This window comes from Curcuma longa, chromosome 1 (genome assembly GCF_044706935.1).
Source record: "Curcuma longa cultivar G26 ecotype Majalengka, Jawa Barat chromosome 1, ITB_CL_G26_1.1, whole genome shotgun sequence".
Lineage (NCBI taxonomy): Eukaryota > Viridiplantae > Streptophyta > Magnoliopsida > Zingiberales > Zingiberaceae > Curcuma > Curcuma longa.
The window spans coordinates 17,492,327-17,516,107 of NC_133861.1; the positions used below are offsets into that span (position 1 = coordinate 17,492,327).

At 38.3% G+C, this 23,781-nt stretch overlaps 3 protein-coding genes and 1 pseudogene across 9 annotated transcripts; 3 read left to right on the forward strand and 1 right to left on the reverse strand.

Moving 5' to 3' along the window:
- The first annotated feature begins 226 nt into the window (after nt 1–226).
- LOC141840603 (DEAD-box ATP-dependent RNA helicase 40-like) lies at nt 227–11,182 on the forward strand. 5 transcript variants are annotated; one of them, XM_074728971.1, is made up of 10 exons: nt 235–312; nt 909–1,213; nt 1,283–2,026; nt 2,114–2,350; nt 2,987–3,196; nt 3,548–3,616; nt 7,431–7,700; nt 8,132–8,482; nt 8,859–9,136; nt 9,820–11,182. In XM_074728971.1, exons 2-10 carry the CDS (start codon nt 1,001–1,003, stop codon nt 10,898–10,900), a joined length of 3,453 nt encoding a protein of 1,150 aa, XP_074585072.1. In that variant the 5' UTR covers nt 235–312; nt 909–1,000; the 3' UTR covers nt 10,901–11,182. The 5 variants fall into 5 exon arrangements, with proteins under 5 accessions (XP_074584853.1, XP_074585072.1, XP_074584926.1 ...); XM_074728825.1 differs by having other exon boundaries at nt 1,283–2,350; XM_074728897.1 differs by having other exon boundaries at nt 1,292–2,350.
- Nucleotides 11,183–11,766: 584 nt separating this feature from the next.
- LOC141840942 (autophagy-related protein 8i-like) lies at nt 11,767–14,362 on the reverse strand. The gene is made up of 5 exons (XM_074729084.1): nt 14,220–14,362; nt 14,097–14,152; nt 12,578–12,630; nt 12,152–12,270; nt 11,767–12,075 (listed from the first exon to the last, which is right to left on the reverse strand). The coding sequence occupies exons 1-5, from the start codon at nt 14,257–14,259 to the stop codon at nt 11,987–11,989; spliced, it is 357 nt and encodes a 118-aa protein (XP_074585185.1). The 5' UTR covers nt 14,260–14,362; the 3' UTR covers nt 11,767–11,986.
- A 2,053-nt stretch (nt 14,363–16,415) lies between these two features.
- LOC141831252 (S-adenosylmethionine synthase-like) lies at nt 16,416–18,052 on the forward strand (annotated as a pseudogene).
- A 1,354-nt stretch (nt 18,053–19,406) lies between these two features.
- On the forward strand, nt 19,407–23,623 carry LOC141828444 (putative receptor-like protein kinase At2g47060). 3 transcript variants are annotated; one of them, XM_074715876.1, is made up of 8 exons: nt 19,407–19,494; nt 20,089–20,214; nt 20,585–20,835; nt 20,915–21,044; nt 21,654–21,927; nt 22,250–22,382; nt 22,472–22,558; nt 23,307–23,623. In XM_074715876.1, exons 2-8 carry the CDS (start codon nt 20,142–20,144, stop codon nt 23,436–23,438), a joined length of 1,080 nt encoding a protein of 359 aa, XP_074571977.1. In that variant the 5' UTR covers nt 19,407–19,494; nt 20,089–20,141; the 3' UTR covers nt 23,439–23,623. The 3 variants fall into 3 exon arrangements, with proteins under 3 accessions (XP_074571977.1, XP_074571986.1, XP_074571993.1); XM_074715892.1 differs by having other exon boundaries at nt 19,417–19,494; nt 20,162–20,214; XM_074715885.1 differs by lacking the exons at nt 22,472–22,558; nt 23,307–23,623 and having other exon boundaries at nt 21,654–21,972; nt 22,250–22,336.
- Nucleotides 23,624–23,781: the final 158 nt, after the last annotated feature.

Here is a 23,781-nt window from a genome sequence, read left to right on the forward strand (position 1 = left end):
AGGTATTTTAAGCAATGCATAATTTCACAATCAATAAATAAACTACATCTTTAAATCGATGACCTTGGCAAATGGCAATTGACCAGTGATGAATTTCTGAAGGTAATTTTTATTTTATTTCCACGTGTCTCCATTTTCAATTACACTAAAAATGAGGGGGAGACGCAAAAGTTAACATGGCTTGGTTAGGGTTTTATTTGGTTTTCGAGACCACTACTCACCCTCCTCTTTATTCCATCGCATCTCCAATTGGAGCGGAGTCCCGGAGTTGGGAGGGAACGCCGGGCTGCTCGCTGGCCAGCATCCTCGAAGGTACTATCTTCGTCTTCTTCGACTCTATGCATAGTTTTCATCTGTTCGGTTTTTTTTCTGTAGGGTTCTAATGGTTCTTCGTGGGTTCATGCGATAAAATAAGGTTTTTAGGTCTTTGGGAGTTTGTCTAGTTCGTACCCTCTGACTTTACTTCATGAATCACGAAAAATTTGGAGATGGTGCGCAAAGCGCAAGACTTGTCTGCTTGTTAGCCCTGCTCTATAAATGATACTGTTTTGATCGGAAAACCTAGACCTATTATTTCATTACATTGCCTCTCCTTGGGTGCAGACTGATTTATGTGCTTTAAGGGTTTTATTTTTGTGTGGGTTTTATATCGAAGCTTTTAGTTGATCCAGTTCTGCACTGGGAAGAGAGTGAATTTCGCGGGTCCAGTGAGGCTAAGCTATGGAAATTAGAATGACACGATGATTTAGAGAAGTATATGCGGAAGTAACCTTAAGTTCTCTATGTCTAATCTTGGTTTCATCTTCACATACAGAATCAATAATTTCACGAGTCTGAACGAGTAGTATTTTGTTTTTTTTTAAAATCTATTTTCACATTAAAAGCTATGTGTATGATCTTGTGTTTAGGACTCGAACACAAGCACTGAAGACATGGTTTTTATCATCCCATTGCAGCATAGAGTTCGCAGATTCTTAAGCCTGTGGGTGAAGCTCTTCTTATGGCAACAGCTGATGCTGCCCCTGGTTCATTGGGTCCGCAGTATGCACCTGATGATCCAACACTTCCAAAGCCATGGAAAGGTTTGATCGATTCGAACACTGGCTTCTTATACTATTGGAATCCAGAAACTAACATTACACAATATGAGAAACCTGTTGCATCTATTCCTCCACTGCCAACGGGCCCTCCCCCTTCAAACTCCATGCATAAGGTTGCTCCTACTCCTGTGGCTAGTAATTTTCCTCCCAATATCACCACCTCACTTCAACCCTCCCCGCAGATTGCTCAGGAATGTGGGCTTCAAACACAGCCACAACAACAGCCTAGCCAGCCATCATTTCAGCAGAAAAGCCAGTTAACTGAGCCGCTGCAGCAGCAGCAGCAACAACCACCACCACCACAACAATCACAAGAACCATCAACTCAGCATCTTCAAGTTCAGCATCATCATGGTCAGCAAGTGCTACTTCAGAATACCCAAATGTCAATTCATCAGTCACATCAATTGCCAATTCATCAGATGGCACCACAAACATCTCAACAGTATTTGCCAAATCATTCACAGGATGGTCCATATCAGCATGTTCCTTATCTCCAAGGGTCGCTGGTGCAACCACCCGTGGTTCAGCAACAACATGGATTTCTGTTTTCTCACCAACAAGTACAACATTTACAAGGTACACCAATGACTTATCAGCAGGGGCAGCAACCACAAGGCCCACAAGAGTTGCAAATTCCAAATCAACAACAGCAGGGCCAGCAAACACTCGGGTCACGGACTCCACCTTCACAAGGATATCAGGTTTTGCATCAGGAGACCCAGCATGCTATACAAGTTGGACAACAACAAAGTCAACAGTCACAGGGTCTTCAGAATGGAAACCAGCAGGTACAACAGTCACAAGGGCAGCAACACAGGTTTCCTTGGATGGAAGATGCACTGCATCAGGAGGGAAAACTAGGCACACTTCCCTCATCTGGTGTTGCATCAGCTGGTCATCACCTGCCAGATTTGGTTCCTCAGGTTGGTATTCCATCTGGGGTTGGCTTGACCTCTCAATCGCCTAATCAGCTTGGTGGAACTAGTATGCAAAATGCTTCCCCTTTTCAGGCACGGAATACAGGAATAGAAACAAATTTTGGGATACAACAACAGAGAGGCAATGGAATTTCAAATTCATCATCTAATCCAATTGTTCGACCTCCGATAGATGGAAAGACAATGTTTGAAGAGGCCGAACCTGAAATTCCAGGAAATGAATTTTATCCTCCTGCCAAACTGGAAAGATCAATGATGTACCCACATCAACCAAGGCTCGCTGCTCTTCCCATTCCAAAAAGCCATTCAGTATGGTTTACTCTTCTTTTTTTTTTCTCCTATTATTTTGTAAAGATTCAACATCACTTGGCTTTAACCAATCCTAATCTTGTGATCTGTCATCCTTTCTGAATGAAGAGGATTCTAGGACAACACATGTCCGACATTCTTGAAATATTATTCCATTCTAGTTTTTTTTTGGAAATTCATGCTTTGACTATTCCTTTTACATCTAACTATTTTGATAGCTTAAATAATTTGTTATATCTTTTGGTGATGTGCATTGTAGGAGGATCTTGACTTTCTGAAATCCATTTTCAATAGCATCAATTTTATTCCATAGGACTTCAGGAGGTTAAGTTATTCTATGGGCTTTATTTACAGACATCTATGTGATTTGAATATGCTTGCTAAGTGACTATTAATCCAGATATAACTTTTTGGATTTGTTTTCTGCTCAAGCATCATCACAACAATAATGAAATTAATTTCTTTAGATTTGATACCTTTGTTTGACATGGCAGTATATTCTTGTTTGCTTGATGGGGATGTAGAAATAGTCCAGTAATTTATCTATACATGCTGTACTATTTTCCTTTTCATGTGAAGCTACTATGCTGAGCAGATTGTTGATGCAAGTAATGGATAAGTTTCTTCTTGCACCAGGGTCCAGGTTTACGTCCTCACTTTGACAGACCAGGTCTCTCAGTTGGAGTGGGCATCAGTTCACAAAATGCACCACCAAATATGCATGGTCATGCTGCCTTTCATAATGCAAATGTATTGCGGCCATCACCAGGAATGTTGGGCCCATCAGATTTTCACAATATTTCTGTCGCAGATGCATACAGGAAGCATCACGAAGTTACTGCAATGGTATAAAATGGTCTTGGACCACATTGCATAAGAGATTGCTTCTCAGCATTATATTGTGTATTTTAGACAACGTTGCGTGGTTCACAGAAATGTGCAAAATTAGTTAATTGGTGATATACATTTTACCTTCCCCAATTGACTATACATTGATCACAATCTGGTTCCTAGCTTCTATAACACTCTATGAGCAGTAAGTATAAGTAATGGAGAGCAGACATAATAGCCTTGTCTCTCATGTTGTTTTACCGTGTTTGAGACATATGAGTTGGAGTGTCATTTCCATTAGCTTACTTCTGTTTATTACGTGTACTGAATTGTTTAATAATTTTTTTAGCTTTACTATTATTTCAGGGAAATGATGTTCCTCTACCATTCATGACATTTGAAGCCACTGGTTTCCCTCCAGAGATTCTCAGAGAGGTATTTTTTATGGTTTATTCTTAAAAGCTACCATTGTTTTCAGTTAGGTGCGTATTACCTTGCATAGAGTTCATTGGCCAAGTAAGATTACATAGCTGACCTCAAGTAGTTTGGACTAATTATGCTTTATATATACATACACACATATCTGTATACATATAATTATAACTTTTTTGGTGTGTCTAACTCTTTTCTTTAACTACTTTGTTCTTGTCACTGTCAAAAGAGGAATCCACTGTGCTAGTGTTTAGTCTGGTCATAGGAGAAATGTATGTAATCTTTTGATAGCATGTTGTATATCACTCTGATCCTCCTTGAGTGTTTCATGGTTTAACTAGTGGAGGATCCAGTGGAATGCCATGGAAAGTAAGGAGGTGGGCTGAGGAGTGGTGTCAACGATGCGCTGCTTTGACCGAGGACAGATATGTGCCAGTGTTGGGGGGACGAGAGATTTTAAATCCACCAACCAACTCGCAGACGATGAGATACTGTATATATGAATCGTTCCCTATGTGTGTCAAGCACATGCTTATGTTTTTAGCCTTTCTGTTATTCCACTGGTTTCCTCCTTTGATCTATGCTAATGGGTTGTGCCTCATTGAGGGAAGGGAGCTCAATCTTCTCATTGGACAGAGTATAGAAACTGGGAAATACATGCATATCCATTCTATTGCGTTGCTGGTCTAATATGTATATGAATTGGTTGCATTCATCGACCAACATTGATCATGCATGCCGACCAATAAGAGAACATTTAACCATAACAATTCCTCTAACTATTTAATTAAAACATATACTACTGATAACCATTGATAATTGATGGCCATCATCACACCATGTTCTCCTTTGATCCATGTCCTCCACTATTCGATGTGGATCCCCCACACCACTACCTGCTGCTGCCACTTACTGTGTGGGGAGGGGAATTCATTAAGTATGAATGGCATCACTAAGATCTCAAAGTATCTGTTGGTGAGTATGAAAGCTATCTCTTCATCATCCTGTCATTGCATCCTTATTGCTGATTGCTGGAGCAGAGACTAAGCTTAGTGAAGCAGCATGCCGTTTGTTCAGTAGCTCATTAATCACTAAAATAGGGAATTTGTCTTTGATTTAAGAGACACAGGGTTTCCATGTTCCATTCTGCTTTTGCATTAATTACATCAGAGCTGAAAAAGACCTGTGTTCGTCTTATTATACCTTGTTGCAGCATTTCTCACACTGATGCTCAGTCTCATCTCACTTAGAAAATGGGTAGTGCTAAGGCGGAACTGCAATTGGATCTGTCTTATCTGTATTATCTGCAAGTATCATCTGGTGAATTTGTTTCAAGAGGTGCCAGCGTGTGTTGAGTCTCAAACAAGGTTGAATACTTGCTGATGTAGTCATGTATGTCCCAGTGCTTGGTTTGCATGTCCATCACGTGGATTACTTTGGTGGAGTTGCCAGCCTTGTCGCCTGATGCTTCACTACTCCACATGTTTCCCTGCAGGAAGAAGTTCATGGTCATGGAATCAAAGTCCCATGCAATTGGTTTCAGCATATGAAGCTAGTGGGCTTCTAAGATTACACTGAAACCATTAAGAGGCAAGAGATACACGTTAGCCTGTATTAGCTATGTTCCCAATAGCAGCTACACTCCTGGGCATCTTCATGAGCTTTGCAGCTTGTCCTCACTAGTCACAAGCACTGACATTGCAGCTTGCTGTTCTAGTTCAAGACTTAGATTAAAATGGTGGAACTCATGAAGTTGTGGGTACCTTCAGAATCAATGAGCACCCACAGTGTTATGCCCTACAGCTGGGCTTGTATTTACATGGTTTTGGATGTCAGTTCCCTAAGATAGCATGCAAGATGGTTTCTGGTTTGTTGGATTGATCAGGTAAGCAATCCTTCTTTTTCACTCCTTCCATCCAGAAACTTCAGATAGCAAGGGTTTATGGTGTCCATTACACTTGAAAGTTGGAACAACCCTTTGTGCTTGTCACTTTGCCATTTGTGTGATTCAGGTTCTTGATGGTGGTCAGATGAGAACCCACTACGATTGTAGGTAGCAGATGAGGTCTATGTGTTAGATTTGGGCGGTTTGTGGTGTCCAAGATGTTTAGCAGTTGAAGCACAAACAGGCAAGCCAAGTTTATTGCTTCAGTGAGGCTCCTTGGTTGCTGGCCTTCAACCTCTACTTGTAGACAAGGATAAAGATTGCTTACAAAAAAGTCTACCTCTTTTTCAGTCATTAGGGACCCAACATATAGTTGAAGTCTTTCAAAATCTTTTGATATGTATTGACCGCTTTGTTGTAACTCTGCCATTTTGTTGAGGCCACAAAAGATCAGGACTGTCCACTGCAAGCTTGAAGAAACACAACTATGCATCATAGATTAGATGGAAATACACGATGTTCTTCTCTTTCTTTGGTTTCCACTGAAAAGTAGGGTTCATATCCGCTGGTTCAATAATTCAGATCCTTCATGCACCCATAATTGGGAAATTCCAGCCTAGAAAACCTAGGTGTTGTTCCATGATTGTTAAGAGTGTTTGCACCCAAATCTTCATTGACTAGTAATTCTCGATCTTGTGAATGACTTCCTTTGGAGGACTAGTTAGCTTCTGCAACAACAGTTTCTCTCTTTACTAAGATACTGAACAAGATAATCAATCTATTTACAGTAAAAGTTACTTTTCACAGTGATTAAATACCCATTCTCGCAAGATCACTCTTGAAATAAGAGTGTAGAGGATGGGAAATTATGTGTGCGTTCAGAGAGAACCTTCTTCTTCCATAATTTTATGACAGAATATGGGTGAGACTAGTTGAGACAAGTCAAATCTTGACTCAGGTATATGCTGGTCTGCTTGTTGAAATCCAGTGAAGGGCTTGGTCAAATTCCAGTCCACATATAACTTAGGGTTGGTGTATCATCTACTGCATACATCCATGTTTCTATAAAAATAATCTAACACTACTGGCAATTTTTTGATATATGCAATGTAGAGCTGATAGCAGTTTCATCTCTGTGGTCTGTTGCATTTATGCAACACTATTTTATGATTGTAGAATCGATGAAGGTTAAAATGGAAGAAAAACCCCTGGATTATTTTGAATTTCTACTAGATGAAATCCTTGTTACTGATGTAGATGATTGTGAAACCATACCATGATTTTTGGATGTACATCAATGATAAGAAAAGGATGCTGAGAATGATCATGTTTCCTCAAATAACAATATCTTCAAGTTATAATAATATATCCAAAAGCTACCATGAGGGTGGCAGTGTTTTGTAGTATTTCACAACTTATGACAAACACCTTAAAATGCATTTGTGAATATATCTCCTTTGAGAGGGTTTTATTTTGGGCCCAGGTCTACACTGAATATATATAGCGTTGGATCTGTATGGACCTACTATGTTCTGCCACAAGGGAAACCTATAAGTTAAATTAAGTTTCTTGGCTTACTTTGGTTATAGTTGTGACTTCACACATGGCAATGGTGTTGGATTGTATGTCCTGCATCAAATGCTGGATCATTTCTATAGAGGTGTACTGAACCAAAATGAAATCATATCATTAACTGATTATATTCATTTGACAAATATTAGGTTTGATCAAGATTTTCTTTACCAAGTGTTGGTAAGTTAGAGTATGTATGTATATACCCTTGATGATTTTAACACGATTCAGTCATGGCCATCAAGCCTTTGTTTGTCCCAACTATTTGGGGATTTAATACGATTCAGGGATTTTAAATTTAACTATGATAATGCCACATAATGGTTGTTTTACATGTTATTTTTCTTAATTGCTTTTCAGATGCATCTGGCTGGATTTTCATCTCCAACACCAATACAAGCACAAACATGGCCTGTTGCTTTACAGAACAGGGACATAGTTGCAATTGCCAAAACTGGTTCAGGCAAAACACTAGGTTACCTTATACCTGCATTCATTCATCTGAGATGTTGCCGAAATAATCCTCAGTTGGGACCATCTGTATTGGTTTTGGCTCCAACTCGAGAGCTTGCTTCTCAAATACAAGATGAGGCTCTTAAATTTGGCCGTTCATCAAGGATTTCTTGTGCAGTAAGTTTTATTTTTTCCTTTGCAATCTCAGTAAATTAGATGTTGCTAATGCTTTCTTATTCATTATCTGTAATGTTTTATCGTACAAAATACCGCCCCATCAAAGAAGAATTCTTGATAAATTCATTTTAGTAGTTCATTGACTGCATGAATCACATAGTTATACCTTTAGCCTTTTCTCCATTTATCCAACACATGTTATATTATACAGGCATTGTTTACTTGTGTATCTTGTGAATGCATTCTATTTGTATTTTAAATTCTATGTTTAGCTGATTTCTTGACAACAAAAATTTCAGGAACCATCCATGACTGACATATAGTCCTTTGAACAAATGTCCTTATTACGATGAATCAATTACTGTGTATACATTATTTAAATTTTTTTTATGCTTTGATAATTGGTGTCGGATTTTATCTTATTGTTTTAGTGCTTATATGGAGGAGCTCCAAAAGGTCCTCAACTGAAAGAGATTGAACGAGGAGCAGATATTGTAATTGCAACTCCTGGTCGCCTCAATGATTTCCTTGAGATGAAGAAAATCAGCTTCCGTCAAGTTTCCCTTCTGGTTCTTGATGAAGCTGACCGCATGCTTGATATGGGTTTTGAACCACAAATTAGGAAGATTGTGAATGAGATCCCTCCTCACAGGCAAACTCTTATGTATACGGCAACTTGGCCAAAGGAAGTGAGAAAAATAGCCAATGATCTGTTGAAGAATCCGGTTCAGGTGAATATTGGTAATGTTGATGAACTTGTTGCAAACAAGTCAATCACTCAGGTAAACATAGCAATTTAATATCTTCTTCTAGTCTCTTTCTGCAACTTTCTGTTTATTTATGTTTTTCTTATTTCGTTAGAGAATTGCATAATTATTCATAACAATTGTCTGGATGGTAAGATTGTTTGTTGATTCCCATAATAATTCTGTATTTTACTTGAGTTCTTCAGTTGTCTTTTTAAGATATTTATATATTGTTTTCTGCTGAGTTACAGTTAACCTTAGATTTGTTTTTAATATTATCTAATAATATGGTCTCTCTTAGTTTTGGTGAATCTGACTTCCCTATTTTGATCCTCTGGAACACTAAATGTTTAGTATATCTCCCTTTTCTTTATTTTATTGATTGCGAAATTCACATCTCATTTTGATTCAGCATATAGAGGTTGTTGCCCCAATGGATAAACAGAGGCGCTTGGAACAGATTCTTAGAACTCAGGAACGTGGATCTAAGATCATTATATTCTGTTCAACAAAGAGGCAGTGTGATCAGCTGGCCCGTAGTCTAGGGCGAACATTTGGTGCCGTTTCCATTCACGGTGACAAATCTCAAGGTGAAAGGGATCATGTTCTATCCCAATTTCGTACTGGCAGAGCTCCAATTCTAGTTGCCACTGATGTTGCTGCCAGGGGACTTGATATCAAAGACATCAGGTGGGCCTTTTTTCAACTTAATGGGACTTGTTTTGTTCTTCTGTTAAATTTTGCATATTCTATGTAACTGCCTTAAATTTGTCTCTTAAAGATGAGCATTTGTTCTTTTGTCTTTGTAAATCCGGTAGGTTTTACTGCATGTCCGCATGTTCTCAAATCTTTTTTTCTCCAGTAGTTTTTGTTTAGTGCTCCTGTGGTCCTAGTCAATACTGATTTGGGTTTTGTTGTTGTCTCAGCTTCTCTTGTATGAATAATTGAATAGTAAAACGTTGGTACATGGAAAGCTAGAAGCCTAGATGTTGAAATTTTACCAGTGTACTCTATCAATGTTTATTTTGAATTTCAGTTTTATTGATATGTCCCACACATTGGTATATAGTAAGGATTTAATGTCAGTTTTGACTTGGTTTAGATAATTTACATGGAGTATTATTGTATCGCATGGTAAATAAAATCACCACTTAGGATATTGCATGGATCTTCCGATTTAAAGATTGCTACACTAGTTGTTCATTGTTTGCTTTGTCAATGTATGATTATTTTTAAAAGAATACTTCCATTCTTAACCACATCCATATGTCAATTTTTCTTAATATTTGGGCTGACAAACTTGTTTGGAAAAGCTATAGTTTTGGGTTTACAAACATTGGTTGACATTTGCCTTTCTTTATTATGTGCTTCAGGGTGGTTATCAATTTTGACTTTCCTACTGGGATTGAGGACTATGTCCATAGGATTGGAAGGACAGGGAGGGCTGGTGCTACAGGTGTGGCATATACATTCTTCACTGACCAAGATCGGAAGCATGCTGGTGATCTTGTAAAAGTTCTTGAAGGTGCAAATCAGCGAGTTCCTCTTGAGATTCGTGAGATGGCTGGTCGTGGTGGCCCTCTGCTGTCCAGGTCTCGTAATGAACCCAATCGTTGGGATTCAGGTGAAGGCAATGGTGGTGGTGGTGGTGGTGGTGGTGGTGGTGGTGGTGGTGGTGGCGGTGGCGGCGGCGGCGGTAGGTGGAACTCTAGAGGTGGGCGCGGTGGTGGCATGAGGGATGGTCCTGGTGGCTTTGGTGGGCGTGGTGGCGGCATGAGGGATGGTCCTGGTGGCTTTGGTGGGCATGGTGGTGACATGAGGGATGGTCCTGGTGGCTTTGGTGGGCGTGGTGGGAGGCAAGATTTATTTGGTGGTCGTGGGCCTAGAGGTCGTGGGTTTGGTGGGCCAGGTGGACATGGAGGTCGGGATCGGTATGAATGGAGTCCACATGATCGAAGCATAAATTCAGATGGACGGAAGCGTTATGATGGGCAGAGTAGGGGATTCGGAGAAAGGGGCAGGGAGAGAAATTATAGCCGTAGTCCAGAGATGGTTAGGACATGGGGTTATGATAGAAGCAGAGGCAGAAGTAGAAGCAGGAGTCAAAGCCGCAGTTGGAGTCGGGGCCGGAGTTGGTCATCAAGAAGCAGGAGCAGGAGTAGGAGCCGTGAGAGGGTTAAGAGGCCGAGTGGCTGGGACTCTACTCCTGCTACTGGTCATGAACCTCCAACTAATCTTGGTGTAGCCGCAGCGGAAGCTCCACATGTTACTGGACCGGCAGATGCACTTGCACCTTCACTGGTCGCAGGGCCTGAACCCAATTCACTTGGCTCAGGGCCAAGGTTGCTGTTATCACCTGGATATGATAATGGATCTTTATCGAGAAATGAACTGCCAGAACAATTTCCAGGGCCGGACAGTGGAAGCCTCAGGGATGTCGAGCACCTCAACTAATACCGAGTTGGCATTGACAATGACTCGTTGAGCTACGAACGGATTGTGTTGGATTGATACCTATAGGGTTTCTGGCGGTTTATTTTCATTGCTACTGGAAAACTGCACTTGTATACCAAGTCAGATTTTTTGATAGGTTTAGTGGAGGAATCCTCACGGCATTTTTGTCGTCGTAAATGTAATATCGCATGTGTTATTTTTATTTTAGTTTTTTCTTGTTTTCTTGGATAAACTGATTTTAGCTGATTATTGTTGAACGCCCTACTAGGATTTTTCTGGCCATCACTATTAATTAATTCTCACGGCTGTTTGTTTATTCCGTAAATTATTGGCACCTAGTGATTTGCGATATGGAAAAAAAATCAAGCAATTCTCATTTGGTTGTTAAGGTGGATTCAGATTATACATTCTGTGAAAACGTAAGATCCAGTTAAATGGGAATAGATATGGAATGAAAAAAAAACGACGCAATTGGATCTGCATGATTTCGCAAAATCTTATTAAGATTTATATTGCTTAAACAGATTGTCAAGGTTGTATTTTCTACTGATGACTGATAATTACAACGTTGCATGGCAAAATTTTATGCGATTTTCTACCAAATTTTCACTAATGTTTGTTCTCCTAAGATTTTCTTTTTTTCATAACACGAAAGTAAAATTTATTGCGAAGTCCAAGGGAACATTTAGGATCAATTTACTCTGAAGAATGAATGGAAGAGTAATGGCTCATTTTCAAAGAAAAAGATTGATCGTATAAAATGAAACACCCGTGCATCGTATATCACTTTATTTAATATGGCGTAATAGAACCAAGCAAGCCACACCCCAAATGCAACTAATAGGTTCAATTTCTAGTATCACAAATCTGTCAATTTCATTCAATTTAATTATTTACATACCAGATAACTGACAGTTAATGAGCTGAAACACACTGTTGACATTTATCTAGATTCGAACATCTTTTGACCCAATCTACACTGAAAGATACAATGGTGTAATAAAGCATAATACAGTGAAGCCGTAGAACTTTTAATGTTTATAAACAGACGAAAAAGTTGTGAGCAAATTATCCTGTGAGATGAATTTATCCAAATGTTTTCTCACTGCTGTAGCACATGTAAAGAAACCCATCTTCGTCTTTGTATGATTCGAATATCGAATCCATGATGGCAGCTTCAAGAAAGCCCACTTTAATATAAGCACAGTTTTTTTAACGAAAAAAGATTAAGAATGTGAAGAATTGTAGTACCTGTTTGAGGCAAAGTATTGTTAACAAACACAAAAAGCGCTTTCCCAGCGGCAAGATGTAGCCTCCTACTTAACACGTGAATGAACTGCCCAACTGACATATCTCGAGGAACCAAATATCTACAGTAGAACAAATCAGTACGGTGATTACATTGCCGAACTGGTTGTGCATAATGAAAATAAAAACATACTAGCCATGAATTTGCTATTGTCTTAACAACATGAAATCCACTCAGATTTGAATATTACTGCAATTCCAGAAAAGAAGAGTTTCCAACGTGTCAAAACAGCAAAGAGGTATATGATTTTAAATTATTATTGTTCCATGCAGAAGAATATAGCTCAAGGTGCCAAAAATGAGTAAGCAACAGAGTTTCTTTTGGTGTTCACTGCTGCAGAGAATCCTAAAGTTGAAGTTGAAACTTACTTTTTCTTCTCCAACTCTGGAAGATCGCTCCTGGCAAACCTCTCCGCAATAACCTAGTTAAGAAAAGGGGGAAAAACACCATGGAAATGGTAGATGTATTTTATACTTAGTTAATATAACCTTTGTCAAAGCATTAAAGTTGAGAAAACACCGTTTATGCTGCATTTTAAATTTAAATATAAATGCAGAATGGAATATCAATTGTCTCTTGTGACCACAATTATCATCATTTGGTTAATATAACATGCTCTTCACTCTTATCGACAAGGAAGTTACAACAAATACTTCATCATCTCCTCTTTAATGTTTCTCTCATGCAAGGTGTCGAACTAGTCAGGATTATCAAAAGGGCACTCTTATCTAGAACAAGATATGCAAGGCGAGAAATAAAAAAAGTAATGGATGAACGAAAAAAGTGTTAACTGATGAACCTCAACTAAAAATTAAAACCAGTGACCTACATATAATCTGCATGTTAAAAATTGAAGTCTGATGTACTTCGAGGTACACACCTGACATTTTCAATCAGAGAAATGGTGTCACCACTTTTAAAAACTGGTGTTTTATTGGACAGTATAAATGGAAAGAGACGTTCTCTGTGCTGAATTGAGAGGAAAAACCCAATCTATTCAAAGAAAAAAAATAACAATTCATCTATGTTATAACTCAACACAATAACTGGTGACCAAACAAGCCGCAACTACCTATTCTAACAAATCTAATACACTGAAACATTATATAAAAATATGGCAACATTGGGTGCTTGAGAGTATGCTCCATATGTATATTTCTGAGTTTAGTATTATTGCTTTGCAATAATTACTTTCCATCATTCTTATTAACTCATAATATGATGTGTCAACTAGTTTTGTCATTATCTTACAGCTATAATCATGAGAACACAATAGCAACAGCAACCATGAATCTGAGCTGCACAGAACCTACGTGTAGTAAAGTACCACTTGACCCTACACCTTTTTGGGTCCAACATGGCTCTCCTAAAGCAATGTTCAATTTTCTTGAGGAATATATGAAGCAGGCCTAGTATCTCCACGAGTAAGGAGCTCGTTTCAGTAGCATATGAGACTAATTAGTAAGCCAAAATCTAATTATACAATGAAAAAAAGCTATTTCTAGACTGCAACACCACATCAAGAAGCATATTCCATACTCGGTTAGTGTTTTTCCAGTAGGGCATTCTTTTGTACAAAAAATTACAGTTCTTCCTAGAAAATAGCGTTGTTAGAAGAACGTTCAAAAACCATTCTTTTTTGCCCCTAAACTAGCATAAAGGACAAATAAATTCGTATATACTAGGAAAGAATGTTCGTCAAATCTCAAGAACATCACAAGGGAGGCATTTACAAATAAAAACATAAAGTACTCGTCCCAAACCTACAGAAAACAAGATACTTGATGAAATTAGACAATCGCACTAGAGTTTCTCTCGATAAAGGGGAAATTTTTAAAAACAACTCTTAACAATCCAGTGGTAAACAAGAGGTGAAAATGGGATTACCGGAACCCTATCGGGATACTTGGCGACGATTTCCTTGGATTCCTGGAGCCGCTCCTCTGCAAATACGGAGGAAGATAAAATATCGGAGGGAAAAAAGAGTATACTTCGAGATTAAGGACGAACCGAAGGTAAATTCTTGTTTGAAGGGCCTGATGTGCTTCATGGCGTCAAAAAAATAAGGTTGGGATTGGGATTTCGGTAGACGAGGCGAGCAGGCGCGGCTTCCGTCTCCGTTGCCCTTGACCGCCCGTACCCTTTTGGTTACGCCTTCGAATTACACAAATCAGAAGGCAACGAAGGTGCCGTTTATATTTATAATTGCTCACAATAGTTATCCTATTAATATTTTCAATATAAATAATAGAATATATTTTTAAAAATGATTAAATATAAGATTTAATTACTTTGATTCGACACAGAGAAATTAAAAGTAGAAATTAACGAGAGAGGAGCATTTCGATGTTCCGTGTTTTGTTTGTTGTATACGATCGTAGCCGGTGAGCAGAATGAACTTGGATAGGACGTGGGCCCAACTTTGGACTGGGGAGACCGAATAACCGGGAATGGCCTAAGGGTGTGGCGTGGCTGCAGAGAGTCTTCGCCATGGGCATCTGGTTTCTGGAATGCTTCCACGTTCGAAGTCGGTTCCTCCTCCCTTCGTAGCGGCGCCTCGATCTTTCGATTCGGTGAGCAGATCTCTCTTCTGCTCTCATTTACATTTTTCCGTTCTTTCTTTTCTTGTTTATTTTGTATTTTACGAAACTTCGTTGCCCTCGGCCAAAGTTTCGTTCCATTCTTGTTAGATTTTTTTTTAATGATCAGTGGATCTTGCTGCTTTTAGTTGTTTGCCCGAGATTTCAGTAGTTGAATTAGAATATCTTTGGTCTCAATGATTCTGGAGTCCATTTTTCGTGATGATGCTTGGTGTTTTTTAGATCTAGGAAGATTTTGATTACTTCGAGTTATAATCTTGGTTATATCGGTTTATGCGAAATGCTCCTTCTGTGGGAGTCATATACCGAATTAGACATTCTTTTCTCCTTTTATTTTGCTGTAGGATTTACATCATAGCATATCGGTCTTCGCTTCTTTCTCCATAATTTATTTCTTGGAAGTTTGTTTTAGAATCATAATTTTCTGCTCTTCTCTGAAGAAGTTCGCCTTCTGTTTTCCTCCGGAAGCTGACAGTTTTTGCTTTTTTATGCGGTTTGAATGACCGAGATATCTCATCGTGTAAACTTTCCTTTTAGTTAACATTAAACAAGGAATTTGGTAAAAGTCGTTGTAGTTTCTTATTGTGGAGTTCTCGTTATAACTTCCTAATTTATTTCTACAAAAGTGATGTAGACATTGTTTACAGAATTACTTGGACGCTTTAAGTCAGTCATTCCTGCTTATGTTTACCCTCCAAGTATATGCGCTATTAGATGGCCAGTCTGGTTTTGTTTCATAACTTCTATTTATTTGTTTAGATCTGGATTGGGATACCTACTGGGTATTGTTGAAGTTGAGGAAAACTTAGATCTGTTAACGTACCCAACTTAAAAAGCTTGACCATAATTCCAATTAGAATGATGAGCCAAAGAGCTTGCTATTATTTTGCTAGTCTCATTACTATGTAAGCTGGACAGTAACAAACCTCATAAACATTGTTAAGTTGATTGGTTTATCTCTAGGCTCGTTCAAATATCAAACATTGAAGAGAATTTGGAGTGTTTGTAAATAAAATTCTCATTCTTCACATATCTTTTATTCTTATATAAAGGGAGTTAAATGAAATTTATATTATAAATGTACATAAACAAATACAATGTCTACTAATGGTGATGAATTAAATATTACATCTGATATGCCATCTAGATACACCATGAATATATACTGAGTTTACATGTCTCTTTTAAACAAATTTTCAATTTTGTTATGAAGATTGCTGCTTTAGTGAATACAAACTTACATTTACTTGTTTGTTTATGATTTCATTTTATGTTTGTATCTTTGATGCCTGGACTGTCTTGTTCTGCTTCATCCCTAATTCAGGAGTGGGGAATTTGATGAATGAATTACTTTGGGATTTGTCCCTTTCCAGCTTTCAAAATGTTCTTTATAATAGACCTTTAGTTAAACTCTTTAAACTTGTATTTACTACTTTTAAAAAAAATTAGGGAGTTGTTAATAAGCTCTTTGTTATCAAAATGTTCTTTATAAACATGCCTTTAGTTAAGTTCTAAACCTGTATTTCTTTTAATTTTGTTTTGGAGCTGTTTAATAAGTTCTTCATTATCTATACTTCTCTAAGCATGACTTTGGCGCTGGTTTTTTTATAGTTTGAATGTTTTCTTTGCTTATTTTTGCAACTCCTGCATATTCCTTTTCCTCTAAATGGAGATGCATACTTTCACTAGAATTACTGCAGTATTATTAGCACTCTGAGTTTTCTTAAAGTTACTCTCTTCTTGATGAAGGTAGGCCATAAGTTTACGTGATGTCTGTATAATTATGTATACGAGTGTAACAAAAGTATCCTGAGTAATTTAGTATTTTCTATGTTGACCCAACTTTAGGTAAAATGGAGGACACCTTCCTTTTCACTTCTGAATCTGTCAATGAAGGACACCCAGATAAGCTTTGTGATTAGATTTCTGATGCAGTTCTTGATGCCTGTCTTGAGCAAGACCCTGACAGCAAGGTTGCTTGTGAGACATGCACTAAGACTAACATGGTCATGGTTTTTGGTGAGATCACCACCAAGGGCAGCATTGATTATGAGAAGATTGTCCGCAGCACTTGCCGCTCAATTGGATTTACATCCAACGAGGTAGGGCTTGATGCTGATCACTGCCAAGGTGCTTGTAAACATCGAGCACAGTCTCCTGACATTGCCCAAGGTGTTCATGGGCACTTCACTAAGCGCCCTGAGGAGATAGGAGCTGGTGACCAGGGACACATGTTTGGCTATGCGACAGATGAGACTCTTGAGATGATGCCTTTGAGCCATGTCCTTGCTACGAAGCTTGGTGCACGCCTCACTGAAGTCCACAAAAACGGGACTTGCTCCTGGTTGAGACCTGATGGTAAAACCCAAGTGACAGTCGAGTACTGCAATGATCATGGAGCTATGGTTCCTCTCCGTGTCCACACTGTCCTCATTTCCACCCAGCACGATGAAACTGCCACTGACGATGAGATTGCTGCTGACCTCAAGGTGCACGTCATCAAACCTGTCATCCTGAGCAATTTTTAGATGAAAAGTCTATCTTCCACCTCAATCCCTCAGGCCGCTTTGTGATCGGTGGGCCTCATGGAGATGCTGGTCTTACTGGTCGTAAGATCATCATCGACACATACGGTCGTTGGGGAGCCCATGGTGGTGGTGCCTTCTCTGGTAAGGACCCAACCAAGGTTGACTGCAGCGGTGCTTACATTGCAAGGCAGGCAGCTAAGAGCATTGTGGCCAGCGGACTAGCTCGTCGTTGCATCGTCCAAATCTCTTATGCAATTGGTGTACCTGAGCCGCTATCTGTGTTTGTTGACACTTGTGGCACTGGCAAGATCTCTGATAAGCAGATCCTGAAGCTTGTGAAGGAGAATTTCGATTTCAGGCCTGGGATGATTATCATTAATCTGGACTTGAAGAGGTGGCGGTGGCAGGTGACTGCAGCTTACGGTCACTTTGGCAGGGATGATCCTGACTTCACCTGGGAGATGGTTAAGCCCTTTGGGAAAAGCCAGACGTTTAGTTACTATCATCTGTTCTAGTTGTTACAAATACTATATATAAACTACCAAAAGCTGATCCTGGCTTCTTGTTGGCTAGCTTAGATGGTGCTTCGTACTCCTATCCATTATGCTTTCGCCATCACAATTCACATCTGTTGTTACAATTAGCTGGTGATCTTTTTTGATCGTTTTTGCTTTCTCTTTTAGCCAATAGCCATATATTTTCTTTTAATTTTTGTTTCGCCAGTCTCTGTCAAACTACCCTCAGTTTTATGGAATTCATTACCGCTGCAGAGAAATCTCAATGCTAAATATTAATTGAATTATGACTGTATTCAGTTTCAATTTCTAATCACAATATGACTTCGGAAATTTTGGCCGCGTATATATCCAATAACAGAGCACCCTGGGTGGTGAATGGTGATGGCGCCTAGCGCGACCACTAACAAAATCCCATTTGGCTCTGAGATGAGCTAGAAGTATTGAACTGTCGTTCAATGTTTCACATGTGATTCTTTAAAGGGTCTTTGCTCTTTAGAAAATATCTTTTTTTTTATAATTGATAAGTAACAGTGTGGTATTATTCTATATATATCTATACTAATAATAGAGCTGAAATTTTTTTAATTCTATATTTTAGATAATCCTTGTGGCACTGCAGAATAAATTAAATAAATAATAGACATTGCTCGATGACTTACAATGCATATAGCGTATCTTCAACTATTTTGATCCACCATGGATCTTGCATGTTTTTGAGTCCTTTTCATTTTAATTTTAAAATATTAAAAATAAATAAATAAATATAATTAATATAGTAGTTTTAAGTAAAATGGTTAATGAATTTATTTATTCTCGTGGGTTTTGGTGGTCATTTTTAAAATAAATTTAACAAAATACACGGCTGGGATATTAAAAAAATGTATTTTCGTTTTTACCCTATAAAATTGTCCTTGTATTATTTTAGAGTGTTCCCTCTTTCTTTCCCATAATGGTATTATTATATATGCTCCAGTTGAGTCGTGGGATATCCAATTAAGCAAATCTTTAGATTAAAAAAAAACATTAATTCATCTTTTTAACAAATAAAATCCACCGGCGACGCACCTTGTCACTCGCTCGAAGAATAAAAGTGGAAATGGGGAATATCCAATCCCAAGTTTGGTACAAATCGGTACCGCTGGCTGCCTGTCAAAAAAATATTCGTGCCCTGTTTGTTCGACGAATGAACACATTCTTTCTGCGATTCCGAATTTTCATCAGATTGTGACCGTCCATGAAATCTAACGGCAAGTAGACCTCCATTGACTTGGTTCAAGTCAAGCTTTCCCACGTGCCCAGCCCCCAAGACTAGTCAACAGCACAGCTCATATTTTATTTTGCGACATGATTGCTTAGCTCATAGCTCTACCGCCTCACTTGCTGGCTTCCTAATGGGCCCCACTTTTATGCCAATGGGGGCGTGGTCGTTCTGTGTAGCAACGGGGTTCATTTTTCCAGTGTAAGTAACAAAATGGCAATCTCATCACGGTGATGGAACATGCCACCGGCAGAGTTTAAAAGGCCTTGCCGTCCTTCGCTTCAGTTGGGGCTTCCATCTCATCTCCGCACTCTTATCCTGCGCGCCACCTGCTATCGTGCTCGCCGCCGCCGGATCCTCCTCTCTTTCTTTCAGAGCTAGGTGAGTTTCTTCTTCACAGCTTAATTTCTTCAGTTTCCGGTCAACTAACGGTTTCTTAGTCCCTATTCCGTCTCCTCAATAGCTATTTCTTATCTAGTATTTGTATTCATACAATTACCTGGGGGTTTTAGGAGATCAAAACAATATAATGCTTGTTGATTGATATTAACTTGTATGTGGAGGGTGTGAATATTAAATGAACCTAATTGTTTTAATTTCGCAAAGACTCGATGAAATATACTCGCCGTAGTGCCTTTATTGAAAAAAAAAAAGTTCTTAGAAATAGACCATTTAAATTTGCTTGTTTTAGCTTGGAAGTGTTGGTAGTCATCGACAATGTGACTATAGCAACAAAGAACAAGGAAAACTATATTAAAATCTCTCTTTGAGCCTTACCAGGGCATGTGACTCTCCTAAGAGCAGCAATTTTTATTTGTTAGAATGAAGAGAATTCGTCTATGCAAAAATTGTAGACCTCAACCTGTGCTACAATGAACAATAAAAGAAATTCCATTGTGAAATGGTTTATCTATTAAGAACTTTCCATTGATTATATTTCTTGCTGCATTTGCAATTGTCGTTTATCTTTTCCAGAACTAAAAGCAATTATTTCAAGATAAGTGCGGCTGCATCTGAGTGAAAGAATCATGTGCTTCAGTTGTTTTAGGAAGCCCGATGTCCTGCCTTCTTATCATGAGGGACAATCTGCTAATGTAGTAGGTAAGTCTGTGATTTGATTCGAGGATAATAAAGTCTATGTTGATAAGTGATATAGTTGTTGCTTGAAGGCTTAACACAAAATTTAAGTTTTTATATTCGAGATTGCTTTCCTCATGTTTTTCTTCATCTGTATATCAAAATAGACAGTTTATTCTACATTTTGATTTTAGCCTTCCCATTTATGCCAACTATGTTCCTGTATTGTAATTGTCTACTGGGTCAGAGTAGTGAACCCCAAATATTTTGCTTTGCTGGGGTGAGTTCAATTTTTACTATGTAGAAAATTTAAGAGGATTCATAAGTTTTTCATGTATGTAAACCTATTTGCTAAAATCTGTACAAGTTTATCCAATTTTCTTAAATAATGCAGGACAGGGTGGTCCTCATCATAATCCAAATTTAACTCCTAATAATACCCAACCTATTAGAGTCCAGCCAATTGCAGTTCCTTCTATTCCAGTTGATGAAATAAGGGAAATCACAAAGAATTTCAGCAATTCAGCTTTAATTGGAGAGGGTTCTTATGCTAGAGTTTTCGTTGGTACCTTGAATGATGGCAAAAGATCTATCTTCAAAAAGTTGGATGATACTAAGCAGCCTAACCAAGAATTTTTAGCCCAGGTGAATATCATTGCAATTGATTTGCTTGTTCTCAATGAAATTTGTGTTTTCTTTTTCCTCTAAATAAAATATTTTGCAGGTATCTATGGTGTCAAGGTTGCAACATGAGAATTTGGTTGCGCTTCTGGGTTACTGTGTGGATGGAGGAAGTCTACGTGTTCTTGCTTATGAATATGCTTCCATGGGATCCCTTCATGATATCCTACATGGTGTGTACTACGATTGCACTTTGACTCACTTTGTTAATACTTTAACTGACATCAGAACTATCATTTACCTTGCCTAAGATTCAAGTTAGGTTGAAACTTGATATGCTTGGTATTGGAAAGAATTGATCCACTGGTTTATTAAGCAAATAAGTTCATATAACATGATGACAACAAGGAAAATAACTAGAAAAATAGCTAGGAGAATATAGTTTTCAGCTTGTAACGTTGGTGCAAACTTAAATGTTTGATTGGATGCCTTATACTTCCATAAAGTTAAGTCGTCAGTAAAGGAACTTGAGGTTGATCCTACTGCACAAGATTGATCAATTTAAAACTACGCTTGAACTCGATAAGGATTGGCCCAATTTATATATTTTACGGACTAGCAAGGATTTGGCCAACATAATTGTTTCAAGTTGATTTTATCATCAGAGTGATCCTTCTTCAGCAGGAATTTTGAGTGAAAATAAAGTACCCCAATACCAAACTCATTGAATCATGAGCAATGCATTCTTTATATAATGAGCATGAAGTCTATTTAGTTTCTTTCTAGCAAGCATTTTCCTTTTCAATTCTCAACCATTATAATGTAAATCAATCAACCCTCAGGGCAAAAGGGTGCTGAAGGGGCAAAGCCAGACATAATTTTGCCGTGGGCAGAACGAGTTAAGATTGCTGTGGGGGCTGCAAAAGGACTTGAATACCTGCATGAGAAAGCACAACCTCGTGTCATTCATCGTGATATCAAGTCCAGCAATGTACTTCTGTTTGAGGATTATGTGGCAAAAATAGGGGACTTTGATATATCGAACCAGAGTCCTGATATGGCAGCACGCCTCCAGTCCACCAGAGTTCTTGGAACTTTTGGTTATCATGCTCCTGAGTAAGCTATTCTGTGACTTTCCTACAAGATTTACTAGTTCCATAGGCAAGTCAAATTAATGAAATAACATTTGACATAGAATTCTATGTCTTTATTCAAACACAAGCATTAAAGTTAAAATTCTTGAGAAGTCATTTCTACTTTGTCAATGAAATTGATTTATTTTGTCATTTTTTGATCATATATGAGAATGAATCCCTCACATTGTGGGCATACATTCAAATGCCTAACTACTTGGGATAACAAGCAGAGGCACTGAAATTAATCTTTTGAGATGGCTTGGAAGAGCTAAAAGTTAAGGTTTTTTCACCTTGCTTGGCAGGTTTGCCATGACAGGACACCTTACTTCCAAGAGCGATGTCTACAGCTTTGGTGTTGTTCTTTTAGAGATTTTAACTGGACGTAAACCTGTGGATCCGAGTTTGCCACGGGGACAGCAGAGTCTTGTGACATGGGTATCAACACTACCTGCTGGCTTCCCTCTGTTTTTTAAAAGAAGGAAAAATGGAATTCTTAACTCCTGTTTCAAATTGATCATTTGCAGGCAACACAAAGGCTAACTGAAGATAAAGTCCACCAAATCGTAGATCAAAAACTAGGAGGAGACTACCCTCAGAAATCTATTGCAAAGGTGCTGAACTTTCCTCACTAATCTTGCAGTCTGATACATGGATGCAACTGAAAATTCTTTTGATATTTTATATTCCCTCTATTAGCATTTGCTAATCACTACCTTTCTTGTGATGTTAATGTAAGAATTGTAATCACTTGTAACAACAACATTAGTCTAGTGCATTCTTTCTAATTCAATTTGAAGTAGCATTAAGTATACTGATTGTGTATAAATTCTACTAAATTACCATTGAACATCGACTAGAAAATAGTCCTCACACTATGTCCCCTGTTTTGTTATGGTACATATTTTTGTATCAGTATTATCCTTAAACGTTCAATTCCTTCAGGTTTAGTCATTTTAACAATCAAATTAGAAAACTAGTGCACCTTATTGAGAGATAATAAGAAATTGCACACCTTTATGATATCTGAAAGTTTGTATAACTGTATAAAACAAAAGTCATACTTATGAAATGAGAGTCATAGTTGAAGGGCTTTTGAAATTTAACCTGGCACAACTCGATTCCGAAAGGTATTTAAAAGATGTAATTGTAACCTATAGGAGGAAAGTGGATAAAGCCCATAGGAATAGCATGAAGCTACTTGATAAATGTAATTGCAGCCTACACAAGTTCATCTAAGAGCTATCGAAAGGTATTTAAAAGATGTAATTGTAACCTATAGGAGGAAAGTGGATAAAGCCCATAGGAATTGCAATTGCAGCTCATGCTCATTTGCTCATCCTTTTCCCATCTTGGAAACAGTATGCTGCCGTAGCTGCTTTGTGCATACAGTATGAAGCTGATCTCCGCCCAAACATGAGCATCGTCGTGAAAGCTCTCCAGCCTCTGTTGAATTCTAAAAATGGTTACCCTGGCGATGCATCGAGATTCTAAAGCACTCTCTTTTCTTCTTGTTCCTGTTGCTGGTGACAATACAAGCGTTTGATGCTTGTTGCCAAATGCCACCCTAATTGTAAGATTATTGTTTCCTGCCATGTTTGATTTGTCTTCGCGATGCATTTGATAACACTATGATTTATGCATGCTTGATCTGTGTCTGGTTGTCCTTTTCTCTCAAATTGTCTAAATACATGCTGAGAAATTTCAGAAAATTCAAATCTGAAGATTGTTTTTCATAAAATTCTATGGCATTCATTTCATAAATCCTTTAGTTATTTAATTAGCAAATGCTGAGAGCATTCTAATGGGTTTCAACCTAGCAGTCGAGCACATAAAG

Coding starts and splice junctions, on each gene's coding strand:
- LOC141828444 (XM_074715876.1), top strand. CDS start 20,142: ATGTGCTTCAGTTGTTTTAGGAAGCCCGATGTCCTGCCTTCTTATCAT. Junction 20,836..20,914: donor ACCAAGAATTTTTAGCCCAG/GTGAATATCATT, acceptor AATATTTTGCAG/GTATCTATGGTGTCAAGGTT. Junction 21,045..21,653: donor CCTTCATGATATCCTACATG/GTGTGTACTACG, acceptor ATCAACCCTCAG/GGCAAAAGGGTGCTGAAGGG.
- LOC141840942 (XM_074729084.1), bottom strand. CDS start 14,259: ATGAAGCACATCAGGCCCTTCAAACAAGAATTTACCTTCG. Junction 12,631..14,096: donor AGTATCCCGATAGGGTTCCG/GTAATCCCATTT, acceptor TTTCTTAACTAG/GTTATTGCGGAGAGGTTTGC. Junction 12,271..12,577: donor CCAGAGTTGGAGAAGAAAAA/GTAAGTTTCAAC, acceptor GTTCTACTGTAG/ATATTTGGTTCCTCGAGATA.
- LOC141840603 (XM_074728752.1), top strand. CDS start 1,001: ATGGCAACAGCTGATGCTGCCCCTGGTTCATTGGGTCCGCAGTATGCA. Junction 3,197..3,547: donor ATCACGAAGTTACTGCAATG/GTATAAAATGGT, acceptor CTATTATTTCAG/GGAAATGATGTTCCTCTACC. Junction 3,617..7,430: donor CTCCAGAGATTCTCAGAGAG/GTATTTTTTATG, acceptor ATTGCTTTTCAG/ATGCATCTGGCTGGATTTTC.